This window comes from Lissotriton helveticus, chromosome 7 (genome assembly GCF_964261635.1).
Source record: "Lissotriton helveticus chromosome 7, aLisHel1.1, whole genome shotgun sequence".
NCBI lineage: Eukaryota > Metazoa > Chordata > Amphibia > Caudata > Salamandridae > Lissotriton > Lissotriton helveticus.
Window position 1 is genome coordinate 1,852,297,389 of NC_136068.1, and position 16,664 is coordinate 1,852,314,052.

At 43.1% G+C, this 16,664-nt stretch overlaps 1 protein-coding gene across 4 annotated transcripts in view; it reads left to right on the plus strand.

Annotated features, from left to right (window-relative positions):
* The window catches only part of LOC144770833 (C-type lectin domain family 2 member B-like), a 356,826-nt gene that overhangs the window by 279,408 nt on the left and 60,754 nt on the right, over window positions 1-16,664 (plus strand). For 3 of the 4 annotated variants that reach the window (XM_078655611.1, XM_078655612.1, XM_078655610.1), the window contains one exon: window positions 14,010-14,113. The exons of the other annotated variant lie outside the window; for it this stretch is intronic. In XM_078655611.1, the coding sequence (XP_078511737.1) occupies window positions 14,010-14,113 (104 nt within the window). The remainder of the gene's footprint in view (window positions 1-14,009; window positions 14,114-16,664) is intronic. 4 annotated transcript variants of the gene reach the window in all.

Here is a 16,664-nt window from a genome sequence, read left to right on the forward strand (position 1 = left end):
GGTGGAGCACTCTGTCAGAAGATTCGATAACCCAATCGGGCTTCTGGGAAGGAGATCGATAACCCAATCGGGGTTTCTAAGGCAGAAGATTCAATGACCCAATCAGATTTCGACTGTTAGCTGCAGAGAGGGGTGTAACGCTGGTGTTGCACTTTAGCTGCGGGTGCCGGTCTTAGTGTGTGGTGGTCCTGTACTGATCCAATTTGGTCCGTATCTGTCCTGATTCTGGTCTGCACCTGTTCTATCCTACTGGCACCTGCACTGTCTGCGTTCTGTCCTTTTACCCAGCCCGTGGCCAGGGTGGGTCTTCACACCATTCTAGGTAACTATAAATATATGTGGGTATGTTATTGTACGTCTTCCTTTTCTCTCCCCTTCCTATCTTTCAATGCTAAAATTACGTTTTTACATATCATTGTTTTCATCATCATTTTCATAATTGAAAAAAGCTTTGAATAATTGTGTATGGTCTACAACATTTAAGAACGTTCATAGATAAAGTGTTTAAACCTTTCCCGAGTTTGTGGTTATATTTACTACCTATTTTCTTGCTCCTTGATCCCTTAGGATTCTAGGTACCGATGACTATGATTGGTAACTCAACTGGTATAGGTCCTAAAAAGTTAAATTATAAATCCTGATTAGAGCGAGGGTTACCTGATTAAAAGTGTGAATGTTTTTTTCATGGGCCCAGGTGAGTATGGTAAAATATATAGTCAGGTGACCTACGCGCTCTATCATATATATATATATATATATATATAACTGCTCGTTTCCACCTTAGCCGTTGCACTCGTGGACGGGTGCACTTTGTCATTGGGGTGTGCCCATGTTATTCATAGTAGCTCCATAGACCCTTAGGCAATCAATCCAAATGAGAGGCACTCACGGGTTTGAGTCCTTATTTTATTATCGGAACTTGTGCAAAAACAAACGTGTTTCGGCTGTCGCCTACTTTGTTGTTATCGAATACTCATAATTAAAGGAGCAGGATGAAAACTACCAGCGTGTAATATGGTGTTCCCTGCAGTAGGTTTTCAAAATATTGAGGCTTCCAGACCTTCCTTATGAATTTGAATTTTAGCATCTAAAAAAGTCTACAGACGTAAGGCCCATTTTGGCTGTAAAATTTAGTTTGAGGTAATTTCCATTGATTTCCTTCACAAATTGTTTGGCCTCCCGTTCTATGCCCTACCACAGCACAAAGAGGTTGTCAATATATCTCAATCATAAAATGGCATGTTGCAACCAATGTTCCAAAGCTTGACCACCGAGCACCAGCTCCTCCCACCAGCCCATGTGTAAATTAGTATAAATGTGGGCATGTATTTTTATACAGTGTGAGCATTAATCAGGAAATAAGCTACAAAAGCCTCTGTTGCTTGCTGGATATTGTGGTAAATAAATAAATAATACCCTATTTTTGACTAGACATATATCATAACAGATAGCTCAATAAATAAGAGTCAAGATTCGAGGTAGTAGGAGTTTTGCAGGTTTAATACAGCATAAGGACAGGAACAGGACAACCTGCATAGGAATAGGACGACAGGGCCCAGCAGCTGCTGGGGCTGGGTCTGGGATGAGCGCGCTGACTTTTAATAACAATACATGAGTATATATACATAACGCAAACACATAGCATTACATTGCAGTAGGCGTAGCAGTGGGTGGAGCAGAAGGCGTGACGCGTAGCAGTCGCGAAAGATAAGGGGGAAAAGAGGTGTAACAGGGCGTATACATAGGCATGTGATGCAAACGTAACAGGATATGTCATGAATGGGGCGGAAACCATGGAGGGGGCTACCTGAGGAGCCGGGACCTCTAACCTGATGGTGCGCGCAAACTAGCAATGACGTATTCACTAGGAGAAACTGGGGGCTATGAACTCTGTGCTAGGAGCAGAGACTGAAGTCTGGAGAGTCAGGGCGACATGTACCTAAACAGTATCTAGTATCTGATGTTTAGAGAACATGTTGATATAAACTAGAAGTCAGGAGGGGAAAGGCTGACTTGATTCTAAGACTGGACCATGCATTATTCTACATGTAGTGCGTGATGAAGAATACTAAATGACCATTAAATGCAGTATTTCTCTAACGTGGAGACGCGAAAGCTAGACAATGACGGAAACTATTGATGCAGTTCAGTAGCTTAGGAATGCAGAGAAGGAGGACTGAACTGATAACTGGAACTATAACATACTTTTGGCAGACTCAGAGGCAGAGCCAGGCTGGGCCGGGCACTGCGAGGCAGGAAGTAAGTGAAGGGTCGAGGATACAGGTGGGGGCTGTATCGCTCCTCAGCGAGGCTTCAGGAGACAGGAGCTGAATCTGGTGTCCGGGCCCTTTTGAGGCCTAGAGACGGGGACTTTACAATGAAATAACGTGCACACTGAGAAACGTGGCAACGTGGCTTTACATAGGCCTGATATTCGTATTATTCACGAGGACTGGAAACTGGCATACTAGAGGTGGACACAACTATAATTGCGTCATTAATCGGACATGGGGAGTACATATGCATATTTAATCATGCACACATAACATATGATGGATGAGGCGTAGGGACACAGAACATGGCAAAATTTACTTTTCCACATTCCCTCCTTGTCACTACGTTTCCATCAGGAAACATCAATATTCATGATACCATCTATCATTTCATACAGTATCATTTGCTCATCTCGAATTATCCTGGAACGGGATTTAGAACGGGACTTGGGACTAGGAGTTATACTAGGAATACAGGATGTAGCACACATGCCGCAAATCGCAGGGCCACATTGTATACAGAGGCAGCAGCTGAATATGATCGCTACTGCAATACCTAGGAAGGACAATATTTTCCATCCCCATGCGGAAATTATATTCCAGAACCAACCGGACCATGTCCAGGTGCCTGGGTCTTGGTGTATCAGATGGGCAATTTTATGGAGTCTGGTTATAGCTGAATAAACAGACGGCGCGTTATTTGGAATGAAAATGCAGCAACTAGATCCGATGACTCTACAGGCCCCGCCCCTATCGGCCAGTATGACGTCAAGGACGAGACGATTCTGTAAAACGACAAATCTCATAGCAGATTGCTCTTCGGTTAAGTTACCTAGAGCAGAGGCAGTCTCATTTACTACAGCTTCTAGGGTTCTGGTTAACCTACGGATTAGTTTACTATTCTGGATAGGTCCTATAAAGAAAAAGAACCCTCTGTTGAAATCTGTATACTGTTCTAGAGCAGTTTCAGTATAATCGACAATTGGGGACTCCCTTCTATGTCTAATGTGTACTAGATGTGTATTTCTATGATAATCAGGTGGGGCTAGGAAAACTGGTGGCAGTAGGAAGGCAATGTAACAGGTTCCCTCCCAATCGAGGGGCAAACGAACATATGCGGTTTGACCACAAATAAAATAAGAATGACGTGAAGCTTTAAAGATAGATTTCCCACTGTCACTATACTTGACAATAGTAGTACAATCACTATGTCCTACATGTACAGAACCATAATTTCGGACACATAATTCGCCTTTGACTGGTAGTACTGAAATAGCAGGTAAGTCTGGAGTAGTATCAGACTGAACATTCAGGACCATAAAATTCGAAGAATAGTTTCCTAGATTATATACTTCATTTTCTAGATCTAAACCTGTTCTGTGGGAGAGACCTTGCTTGTCTGGAAAACATGTACTGTTAAGAAAAGACATATCTGTTGAGGAAGACGTTAACGTGGACCATGCTCCACACGAACCATTATGTGAAAATGGATAAGGAAAAAGTGGCAGAACTCCCTTCGGTGTCTGGAAAGGGGGGAGTCGACCACACACCCAACAATTAGTGGCATTGCTGGTCTGGTGTGAGTAATGTAACATGCGGATAAATGAGTTATTTCGCATGGCGAGGCGGTAAGAGAGTTCATGAGGGGGCAGGTCACTAAACGTGTGCTCTACTGTAGCATTAGCAGACTTATTTACATGAAAAACTGGGAAATACAAGTAGAATGCATAACTCGTGCAGGAAATCATAATGCTGAGAAACAATATGAAACATAGAAAAACGATACATCGGATTGAGTTTTGACTAACTCTCTCACTATGGGGGTCTATTTTATACATGTCAGAAACAGTCTAACCGTTTCACCTAGGGGAGGACTTAGACAATCAAACTGACTGACTTAATTTACTAGACCGTAGTTTTAACTTATACTCCTGCTGCGGAGTTTTCTCTAACAGGGGAGGGGTTGTAGCAATGTCATTTGCGGGACAGTCCTTGAGAACAATATTCTGGCAATCCTTTGAATCCTGGGAAATGTTCTTTAAGACGGGTTTCGGTCCATTAAAAAGTTTAACATGAGAAAGGTGCACCCAGCCTTTGCGTCCTTCCAACTTCACGGCTGTACGGGTGGTGAGGAGGACCTGTCGGGGCTCTTTCCATCGAGGCTCCAGCGGACTTGATCTGTCAAAGTTACGGACCATCACCATGGATCCTGGAACGATTTCATGCGGTGCCACCTCGGTATTGTCTGGAAATGCGGCAGCAACCTGTGAACGACATGAGTTGAGGGCAGACATCAAGGAAGCTAGGTAATCTGTCAGCATATTACTTGAAACATCGGTAATACTTCGGGGTCTAGGTGTACCCCACATGTTAGGGGGGCGGCCGAAAACGACCTCATACGGGGACAGACCTGATCTGGAATGTGCGACCATGCGCATATAAAATAAAGCGACTGGCAGAGCTACTAGCCAGTCCACACCTTTTTCTTTACACACTTTTGCAATACGGATTTTCAGGGTCTGGGTATGTCTCTCTACGAGACCGGCTGCTTCAGGGTGGCGTACACAATGGAACTTCCACTGGTACCCTAGCAAAAGGGAAACATGCTTCATGAGTTCAGATGAGAATGGCTGACCGTTATCAGAATATACGACTCTAGGGAGTCCATAACGGGGGAAGAACTCACGAACCAACTGCTTGGCAGTGGTCGCGGCTGTGTAATCTGGGACTGGATATGCTTCTGTCCACCTGGACAAAGCGCATACAACTACAAGGACATACTTGAAACCTCGACATCGCTCCATCTGAATATAATCCATCTGGAGGACTTCAAAAGGGTGGTCAGGAGGCTGGAATCCACCTTGTTCCACCGGGACACTTTTACCTGGATTAAACTGACTACATATCATACAGGTACGGACTTTCTGCTTGGCTGCAGCTCGTAAATGCTTGTTGAACCAAATGTTCTGGATACTGTCTAACATAGCTTTTTCTCCTAAATGTGCTGGACTATGTGCGGTATTAATAATGACTTGAACCATAGAGTCGGGGAGAAACCATGTGGCTTTACCCTTCGTTACCCATCCCTGATCTGTCTGGACCCCTCCTCGTTCGGACCATTTCTTGATTTCTTCAGGAGTAGCATGTAACTGGATATCTATGACATCTTGTGTAGGGTCCTTAACTGTCATACATGTAGTCGGATCTGGAGCATGTGTCTGTGTCGGATTAACTTGAATGTCTGGAGTCTGTGCTGTAAGCTTGGCTGTGCGATCTGCTAGATCGTTACCCTGGGAAATAATGTCAGTGACTTTCGTATGTGCTTTGCACTTCATGATAGCAATAGATGTCGGTAAGTGTATGGCATCTAACAGAGCTTGAATAAGGAGACCATGCTGAATCTTGGTTCCATGAGAAGTCATGAAACCTCTCTCCTGCCAGAGTACTCCGAAGTCGTGTACAACTCCAAATGCGTAACGTGAATCTGTGTAAACATTAACTTTCTGGTTCTTGGCATGTATACAGGCTTGTGTCAGAGCAACTAGCTCTGCTGCTTGAGCGGACAGGGTGTCAATACGGTGTGTTTCAATAACTTCAGTGTCAGTAGTCACTGCATACGCAGCGACTAGTTCTCCTGTACTAGTTCTCATACATGAACCATCCACATAAAGTGTCAGGTCGGGGTCTGGTAACGGAATATCTGTCAGATCTTGTCTTGGCTTTGTCGTAATGTTAACTACTTCCACACAGTCATGTGGGTCAGGATTTGAATTAACTGATGGTAACAGTGTAGCAGGATTTAAAATGTTGCAGCGTCTGATTTCTATGTGTGGCTGGAACAGTGTCAATTCATAGCCTGTTAAACGTGCAATTGTCAAGTGCTGAGTTTGTGTTCGGTTTAAAAGAACTTCCACGGAGTGTGGGACTTGTACTGTCAAGGTATGTCCTAAGACTATGGAATCACTTTGTCTGATAGCTAGTGCTGTGGCTGCAACTGACTTGAGGCACGCAGGCAGAGCCTGGGCGACTGGATCTAGTGTGCTAGAAAAATAAGCACAGGGCTTGTATTGTCCTGCTTGATCTTGTGTGAGAACAGATAATGCTGTACCTTCACGTTCAGTGACGAAAAGTGTAAAAGACTTACTGTAGTTCGGTGTCGCTAGAACTGGAGCTTGGCATAGGGCTTTCTTTAACTCATTGAAACTAAGTGTATGTTCAGATGTCCAAGGGAGGACAGTCGATACGGCTGCCTCCTGTGTCGTTAACTGTATCAGTGGTTTGGCTAGAAATGCATACTGGGGAATCCATTGTCTGCAGTAAGAAGTAAGGCCGATAAAAGCACGTACCTCCTTCTGGGTCTTGGGCTGAGGAAGACTCGCTATTAACTGGATACGGTCTGGTGTCAACTGCCTACCCCTCTTGGACAGTAAGTGTCCTAAGTAGACCACTTGCTGGACACAGAATTGAAGCTTAGAAGGGGACACCTTGTGCCCCATCTCGGCTAGGAAATACAAGACTGTAAGGGATGCTCGCTCGCAAGCACGTTCAGAACGGGCTGTGATCAGTAGATCATCGACATACTGGAGCAGGGCAGTGTCAGTTGGCATGTGAATGTTGTCTAGTTGTCTCTTAAGTGCTTGACTGTAAATACTAGGACTTTCTGTGAAACCTTGAGGAGCTCGTGTAAACATATAGCTCCTTCCATTTAAACAAAATCCGAAAAGGAACTGGCTGTCTGGATGAATAGGGACACTGAAAAATGCATTCTTGAGATCTATGACAGTGAAGAACGTGGCTTCGGAATCAATGGCCGTTAATAGGGAAGAGATGTCTGGGACAACTGGGTACTGCGGAATAATACATTTATTAAGCTCTCGTAGGTCAATCACTAATCGATATACTGGGGGTGCATTTGGATCAGTACGTTTCATGACTGGAATGATCGGAGAATTACATACATTGGAGTCAGTTTCTACAACCACTCCTTGAGCAATAAGCTCGTCAATAATTTTGGATAAGCCTGCTACAGCCTCAGGTGGCAATCTGTACTGTCTGATTCGTGGTAACACTACACCTGGCTTGAGAGTCACACGATAGGGTGTGATTTGCATGTAACCTACATCAGTTGGACCTTGCGCCCATAAGTGCTGCGGAACATTAGACAGTCTTGAATCAAAATCTCGTAATACATAGTGACCCTTGAAGTCTCGTAGGAACAATCGTATTCCCTCTGGGGAACAGCATATAACTGCACCTAACTCTTTCAGTGTCCTAATGCCTAATAGGTTTTCTGGACATGACTTAGTAAGTAACAGATCAGTAGTGCGGGACAATGGACCTACTTCTAGAGTAACTGGCTTGGAAATCTCATTTACGATAGGTTTTCCTGAAAATCCAAGGGAAACATTTCTTGAGCCTGAGAGCGGAGCCCCTGGAACTTCGGCGTGACTAATTGTGGTCCTACTTGCCCCTGTATCAATCAAAAACTTTCTGTCTTTCCCTAATACTTGACTGTGAACATAGGGACCTTCTTGATCTACAGGTATCTCGATGAGAGGCAAGCCTACCTCCCTCTCTAGGCTGTTTCATGAATACTGCTGGTACTCTGGATACTCAGACTGTGCATACTGGTACATCTGCGATGTAACATGCTGTGTTGCAGCAATAGGCTGCGGTGCTGTAACTGTCTGTGGTGCATTCTGTGGCTGAGGAATCTGTGAAACTTGTTCTTGTCTAGGCGGACGTGGTCTTTCTTTAGTTTTACCAGTAGCTATGTTGTGTTTCAGAACTGCACACTCATTTATAAAATGACCTGGCTGTTTACAATAATTGCAATTCCCTTTAACGGGAGCTGTAGGATGACTGGCTTGATTCGGACCCCTCTTCTGACTGTCTTGAGGAACAGATTGTGCAACTAGTACTTTCATTTTCGTGTCTTTCATACGTTTTCTCTCGTGTTCTTGCTCTTCCCTGATTCTATTCTGGTGGTACTGGAGCATCTGCAACATCTGGGACGGGGTATTAGCTTGCCAGGTACTTTCGACTTTCAGAACTCGATTTTTAATTTGTGGGCTTGAATTCTCGACTAATTTAGTAACAAAAAGGTGAGGGTATGACTCACTACTTGTCTTGAGACCACTATTGATGCTAAAACATTTTTCAAACCTAGAATAAAAATCACTAATATCTTCCTCTTGTTTCTGTTTACAGGCCGAGATTGCATCCCAGTCTTCTTTTCTAGTTGTCAATAATCTGGGTAAAACTTGAATCAATAATTCTGGTAATTCTTTACATTTATCTCCAAGACCAGTACCTGGTACACGTGACTTATCTTCAGCTTCTAGAACTGCCCAATCTATCTTTTTCTCTCCCACCTCCCATTCTTTTTCCTTGAGCTTTTCATACACCCCTGCGGGCAACAGGACCTTTAACATTTTAATGATATCTGGGTAAGTGTATTCTCCCATACGGAGCATGTCTTTTAATTCTCTATGGAACCCTCCTGGATCTTTGTCATGACAGGGAATTAATTTCTTCATCTCGAGGAGTTCCATCTTTGTTATTGGAGTGTATACAAACACTCGCTGCATTTCGCCACCCGTTCCTTTAACTGGGTGGACTTCTCGTAACGGATTCTGTCTCTCCATGTAAAACGGTTTACTTTCTGGGGGTGAGACATGAACAAAATGCGGGTTCAGAAACGTTCTATATTTGTGACGCTGTTCTAGAATGACACTAATTAAATCGGTACCTAGACCTTTCCATCTATACTGGAGTAACTCGTTCAGGATATCATGTAACGGACCTGGATCAGAGTGTTGACCCTCATACAATGTAATGAGGTGCTGAATCATATACATACCCGCCAGTCGTTGCTCGGCTGGGGGCATTTTCAGAAACATTTGTGCCACTATTTCGTCTGGAAAAGTGGTAGAATCAGTAATCCATCGGACTGCTGATCGGGCTAGTTCCTGTTCATGCATGGTACTTAACCCACTGTAACCGATTCGTGATTTCAGAATGTGATCGGTAACTTGGAATACTTGTTCTAGGGAACCTTGTTCTGGTGCTGAATGATGGAAAATTGACTTGTGTTCTAGGCGTAAATGGCGATCTGGAAATCTAGATTTTCCTACATACGCTATTCTGGCGGGATTCTCGTCCTCTACCTCTTCAGTATCAGAGTTACTTTCCTTCTCGCTTACTTGTGCTGCTTTACGTTGTTCGTGTATCTTTATTATTTCTCTACGGATTTTCTTGTACATACTCTCCATAGCACCGACGGTCTTGTGCTTACCCTCGGCTATATTATCACTCCACCTTGTCAGGGTTTTCATTTCGGCTTGATCTTTAGACGGGTAGTCTTGTTCTCTTATTAGACAATTGATCAGAAACTTTAATATCATGAGCTGGATCTCGGCTTTCCTTTGAGACATGGCCTCGCTAATACTTTCTGGATCATCTCCTGTACGGATGAAACGATATATTCTGTCTAGATCTTCTTTCATATTCGGTAAGGTGACTAGATACTCGGCCACCTTTCTTACGCGGAATGAATATAAAACCATATTATCCTCGCCTGGGACTGGATCATAGCCGCATTCGGCAAGGGATTTTCTTATTTCTGCTACAGTCTGATGTCTGGGCGTACGCTGTGACGCTTGTGCATGTAATTCGGCTGTCGTTAAACGCTTGTGTGGCGGCGGGGTTTGAGGAGGACCTCCCCCTGCGGCCCCTAAACTGGAGTCGTCTACTGAGGCTCTTCGTCCTGGCAGAGTGGGAAATGGAAATGTAGGCTGGACTTGTATGGCGGGCTGGACCGGGGGTACCGTAACAGGTACTCCGGTGTCTGGAGGAGCGGGAAGTGCCTGATTTACAGGGACTGGTGGAGCGCGAACAGGATTTGCATATTCTGGGACTGTGTCGTCCAAATAGGACGAAATAAAAATATCAGCTGCGGTCTGTTTGTGACGTAGCTTGGTCGGAACTAATGGTGGCGGGAAATTACTGGATGCCTCTGGGGTCGCTTTTGGCAAGCCCTCGGCAAGGAGAGGATACATACCCCTAATAAGGGCATGCCTCTGTCTGTCTGACTGTTCGGCTTTGACTTGTTCACCTATCTCGATTAGTTCTTTTTCTTGTGCTCGTTCTAAGGATTCTCTACTTAATTCTGACTTTCTGATTTCCTTTTCAGTTCTTTTATGAGCTTCTTTACGCCATAACTCGATGGCATCTTTCTGTGACTGTCTGGCTTTCTTTTTCCATAATGCCTCTTCTACTCGCATGATGCACTCGGCATCCCATGTACCCGATACGGGCCATCTATACTTCTCTTCTAACTGTTTGGTATACTCTACCCATAAATCTAGATACAATATGGCGCTTATGCCATGCTTCTGATACATAAAATGACCTGGACTGTCCCTCGGCGGAACAGGAACTGCTTCTTCTAACAAACCCTTTCTAGTTTTTAGCTGACGTAATCTCGAAAAGAGAGACATTGTAAACTTGAATCGGAACAAAATACAATACACGAGGAACAATAACAATTGGGAGAACAATTCAGGCATACCACGACATTGGAAATACATTGAACAACATCATAACATAACAGTTCGGACAGAATATTACCTGGAATACTGAGAACAGAAACACAAGAATTTCTCGAGAACGGAACAGACTAGAGTTACTGGATGCACTGCTGAAACAGTACGGAACATACCGGTCCCATAAAGGGACGCATCAAGACCCGTATCCACCTAGGTGAACACTTCGTTTGTGAGTCTGTGTACCACCAACCCACGGACCAGAGTCAATTTAGATTGACCCTGTCTAGATACTACCCCAGTAATGGTACTCACCGGGCAGCAAGAACGGAAGGCCTCGGACTGGACTGGACTGCTACGACGACGGACGACGAACTTCGGACTTCAGTTACGGGTGGACCTCCGGATACCTCGGACCTTGAACTCTTGGCTTGGGCTCTGGTCGGGACTCGCCGCGTTCCTCCACCGTCTCATTTGGATGCTGGACCGCCTCCTCCGTCTCCTCCGTGGGCCTGAGGGATACTTGAAGCAGAAATATCTGCCGGTGCACAGAAGAGTTCCGTCACGACTGCAGAGGGTCAGGGGGTCGGCGTGGCTTCACCGACGCGTGGGGAAAGGGCAAGTCCCTATTCGGGCGCCATTATGTGGTAAATAAATAAATAATACCCTATTTTTGACTAGACATATATCATAACAGATAGCTCAATAAATAAGAGTCAAGATTCGAGGTAGTAGGAGTTTTGCAGGTTTAATACAGCATAAGGACAGGAACAGGACAACCTGCATAGGAATAGGACGACAGGGCCCAGCAGCTGCTGGGGCTGGGTCTGGGATGAGCGCGCTGACTTTTAATAACAATACATGAGTATATATACATAACGCAAACACATAGCATTACATTGCAGTAGGCGTAGCAGTGGGTGGAGCAGAAGGCGTGACGCGTAGCAGTCGCGAAAGATAAGGGGGAAAAGAGGTGTAACAGGGCGTATACATAGGCATGTGATGCAAACGTAACAGGATATGTCATGAATGGGGCGGAAACCATGGAGGGGGCTACCTGAGGAGCCGGGACCTCTAACCTGATGGTGCGCGCAAACTAGCAATGACGTATTCACTAGGAGAAACTGGGGGCTATGAACTCTGTGCTAGGAGCAGAGACTGAAGTCTGGAGAGTCAGGGCGACATGTACCTAAACAGTATCTAGTATCTGATGTTTAGAGAACATGTTGATATAAACTAGAAGTCAGGAGGGGAAAGGCTGACTTGATTCTAAGACTGGACCATGCATTATTCTACATGTAGTGCGTGATGAAGAATACTAAATGACCATTAAATGCAGTATTTCTCTAACGTGGAGACGCGAAAGCTAGACAATGACGGAAACTATTGATGCAGTTCAGTAGCTTAGGAATGCAGAGAAGGAGGACTGAACTGATAACTGGAACTATAACATACTTTTGGCAGACTCAGAGGCAGAGCCAGGCTGGGCCGGGCACTGCGAGGCAGGAAGTAAGTGAAGGGTCGAGGATACAGGTGGGGGCTGTATCGCTCCTCAGCGAGGCTTCAGGAGACAGGAGCTGAATCTGGTGTCCGGGCCCTTTTGAGGCCTAGAGACGGGGACTTTACAATGAAATAACGTGCACACTGAGAAACGTGGCAACGTGGCTTTACATAGGCCTGATATTCGTATTATTCACGAGGACTGGAAACTGGCATACTAGAGGTGGACACAACTATAATTGCGTCATTAATCGGACATGGGGAGTACATATGCATATTTAATCATGCACACATAACATATGATGGATGAGGCGTAGGGACACAGAACATGGCAAAATTTACTTTTCCACAATATTTTAGATTGTCATGTAGTCATTCTTATCACTCAGCAGACACCCATGCTCCAGAGCAGTGTTTTTTAACCTTTTGATTTCGCTGGATTAGCCCCCTCTAAATCTTTACTGGAATTTGGGGACCCGCAATGAATTATTATTGAAATCCCAGCACCCACCTGAGTCATTACTGGAAGTCGGGGGCCCAGGCAACGTCTGTGATTTACACCTCAGAACAACCCACAAGAATACAGAAACCTAAAACAAGTTCACAAATAAAATATTTTATTTAATTCACAACTAAATATAGAAATATTTAATTTTAATTTGAACATTAAGCTTTTCTAAATTACAGTTTTAGTTAAAAAAGACAAGCGATAATGTTAGACTTATCACTTTTTATGCTCCTAAAGTATGCTCTTGTTATTGGAGCTACCCATTCTCCATACTACATTTAGTTTGCTGTCTGTGCACGGCTCTCATGAATCAAGATAAGGAAACAAACTCAAGTGTTTGCCTTTTAAATTCTTTCACATTTCCAAAACGTGTTTTCATTGTTAGTTTTGCTTTTTCATTTATGTATATTTTATTAATCTGGTAATATTACATTTTAATTTGCTAAACAATGTTGGACCTCATGACTAGTTGTTGGAGACCTCAGTTTAAGAATCACTGCTCTGAAAAATAGACATAGCTTGTGGTGGAGCACTAGCGATTACTTTCCTCTTCATAAGTGCTTTCATATTTTTCAAAACATGTGAATTCCCTGCCTGTTGGCTGAATGACCATGGACTCTAAATGAAAGGGAATAACGGGCCTGATTCACAGAATGAACTTAAGACTCAATCCTAAACTTACTACTATTTTGGTATTCACAGAATGCACTTACTACTTTTGGCATTCACAGAATGCACTTAATACTTGGTATTCACAGAATGCACTTAATACTTTTGGTATTCACAGAATGAATTTACGACTTTTGGTATTCACAAAAGTTAGGATTTTGTCTTAAGACAAACTTAAGACAGACTTATGACAATCTTAAGACAGACTTAAGACAGACTTAAGTTAGGATTTTGTCTTAAGTCAGTCTTAAGTCTGTCTTAAGTTTGTCTTAAGTCTGTCTTAAGTTTGTGTTAAGACAAACTTAAGACAAAATCCTAACTTCTGTGAATACCAAAAGTAGTAAGTTCCATCTGTGAATGCCAAAAGTAGTAAGTGCATTCTGTGAATACCAAAATAGTAGTAAGTTTAGGATTGAGTCTTAAGTTCATTCTGTGAATCGGGCCCTAAATAACTAAGCGCGAACCAGGCCACAAATTAAATAAAATACTCTTTCTTCGACTTTAATTTTGCAGGCTATTCTCCAACGTTACCAAAGAGATAAGCACTATTGGATTGGCTTGACCAGAGGAGAGGATGGCTGGAACTGGGAAGGTGGTTTCTCCTATTCCCCTCAGTTGTAAGTATTTCATTTTATAGTGGGCTTGATATTCAAGAATGAGATTGTGCTTATTGTGCTTCTATCCTCTTATAATGTATTTCTTTGTGCTATTATAAAACCAGAAGATAAATAGAAAAAGGTATATGTCGAAATCGTTATCTATGGGATGTTCCTTTTGTTATGTTTTTGTAGTTATGGCTGTTTTGAATACAGTACTCAAGTGTTGGTTTTGCATCATAGGATTGTCTTCATCATTTGTAACTGTTGTGCTAAGTCTGTCTGTTTGCTTCCCAGAGCTTATAAATGCTACATCTCCATCGTATTTGCACTGTATTGAAGTTGTCAAGTTCCAGTACAAAAACATCCTTTTAATCCTCTAGCATAACATTTAAATCTTACAGCAGCATTTGCATATTTCCATAAATATCACTTACAGTTGACGCACATTTCTTGCCTGGTACTGCTCTTCCTCATGGGCTCACAGATAGACGAAAAATTATCATACAGTGGGCATTTTGCTATGCCGTTAATTCTTTCGGCCAAAAGCCATTAATATTTGCACAAGCACAACTGATAGTTGTTAAAATTATTAAAATATAATCGCTACAATTGATGCACCAAATTAGCTTTCACCATATAATTGCGTCCTTGTTTTCAATGTTCTCATTATCATTTCAATAATTAACATCACTTTAAGCCAGTTGCCTCAGGTATCTTATTTTTGAAAAGGCAAACTGTCCAGTCACATTGCATGTTTTATGCATAGCTTCCATAGGAAGCTTCTTTCAGTTAAGTTTTAAAATCTGGTAACTCAATGCTATGATGACAGATATCTATCTATTCATTTATCTATCAGTGCAACCCTATCTATCTATATCCATCTTTGTATCTCCATCCATCCCATCCAGCCGACCATCCATCTCATTTATTAATTTCTCTGTCTAGGCAATATTCTCTGACTTCTCTGTTTGTGGCCCTCTCTGTTTAGCTACCTACCTATGCAAACATGTTTATCTATGCAATCGTCCTGTTTGTTTATCTGCATTCCTGCCTATGCAACGCTATGCATTTATTCAACCCTCTCTATTTATCTTTGCAAGCCTGTTTTTCAACCCTCATCATATATTTCTAATAAAGATTTACAAACGCTTTAAAAAAAAGATTACCAAAGGCAAAATGCTAAAAGCCAACATCAGACCAATTGGCTTTTTAAGTTGGTGTTAGCTATGACCTTTTGATTTTCCTAAAATTGTGCTGTTGTGGGGTGCCGAGAAGACAATCGGACTTGACTATCTAGAGAAAGTTTCGACCTTTAATCCAACCACGATTGGTCTTCCAGCAAAAGCACTCACTTTTGAGGAGGCCGTTGACCATGACCTGGGAAACCTATTTCAAAATATTCGAAGACCCTTTAACAATTTATCCAAAAGAGAGCAAGAAACAATAAAAGGATTAGCTAACAATCCTTCTCTCGTGATCAAACCCGCGGACAAAGGCGGTGCCATAGTCTTGCCGGACGTAGACACCTATCGTAACGAATGTTTACGCCAACTTAATGATACTAAGGCATATCGCAAATTAACATCAGATCCCACAGAGAGATTGTCAACAGAAATTGGGCACATGGTTGAGGAGGCTCTAACAGAAGGGTGGATTACAACGAAAGAAGGACAGTATTTATGTACAAGAGATCCTAGAACGCCCTATTTCTACCAACTCCCGAAAATACATATAACACAGCGCCCGCCTCTTGGGCGCCCTATAATCTCAGGGATAGGTTCATTATTAGAGGCACTATCGACATTTGTCGATTTCTTTCTCAAGCCTATGGTACAGGAGATGCCAACCTTTCTAAAGGACACCAGGGATGTCCTCAGGCTATTGCCTGAGATTGAATATGACAGAGAAACTGACCTCTTGGTGTCCTTTGATGTGGAGAGTTTATATACATCAATACCCCAAATGGAGACTCTTGAGGTTATTGAGGGCCTGTTGGCTGAGAGAGAGTTGAATTCTATAACCCCAGTTAGGTTAATAATGACACTGGCAACGCTGGCAATGACCGAAAACTTTTTTCAGTTCGAAGACTCACTTTACTTGCAGATTAGCGGGACTAGTATGGGCAGCGTTTTTGCCCCTAGTCTCGCTAATCTGTACGTACATAAATTTGAGCAGGACCACATCTTCGCAGACACCAACCCCCATCTAGGGTGTCTGCGCATGTGGAAACGTTACATTGATGACGTTCTAGTGGTGTGGCGAGGCACTGAAGAGGAGTTAAAAAACTTCCATGAGTGGCTCAACAAAAGGAATTGTTTCCTCAAGTTCACGATGGAGTACCACAATGATAAACTGGCTTTTCTGGACTTGCTGATCACAACTACTCCCACAGACCTTGAATCCGAACTGTATCGCAAGCCCATGGCGAGGAATTCGCTACTTAGTTATGACAGTTGCCAGCCGAAGTCATTAAGGGATAATTTGCCCTACGGGCAATTTTTACGAATACAACAGAACTGTTCAACTAAGTCTGCTTTTGAAGTCCATGCCAATGGCCTGGCGAAAGATT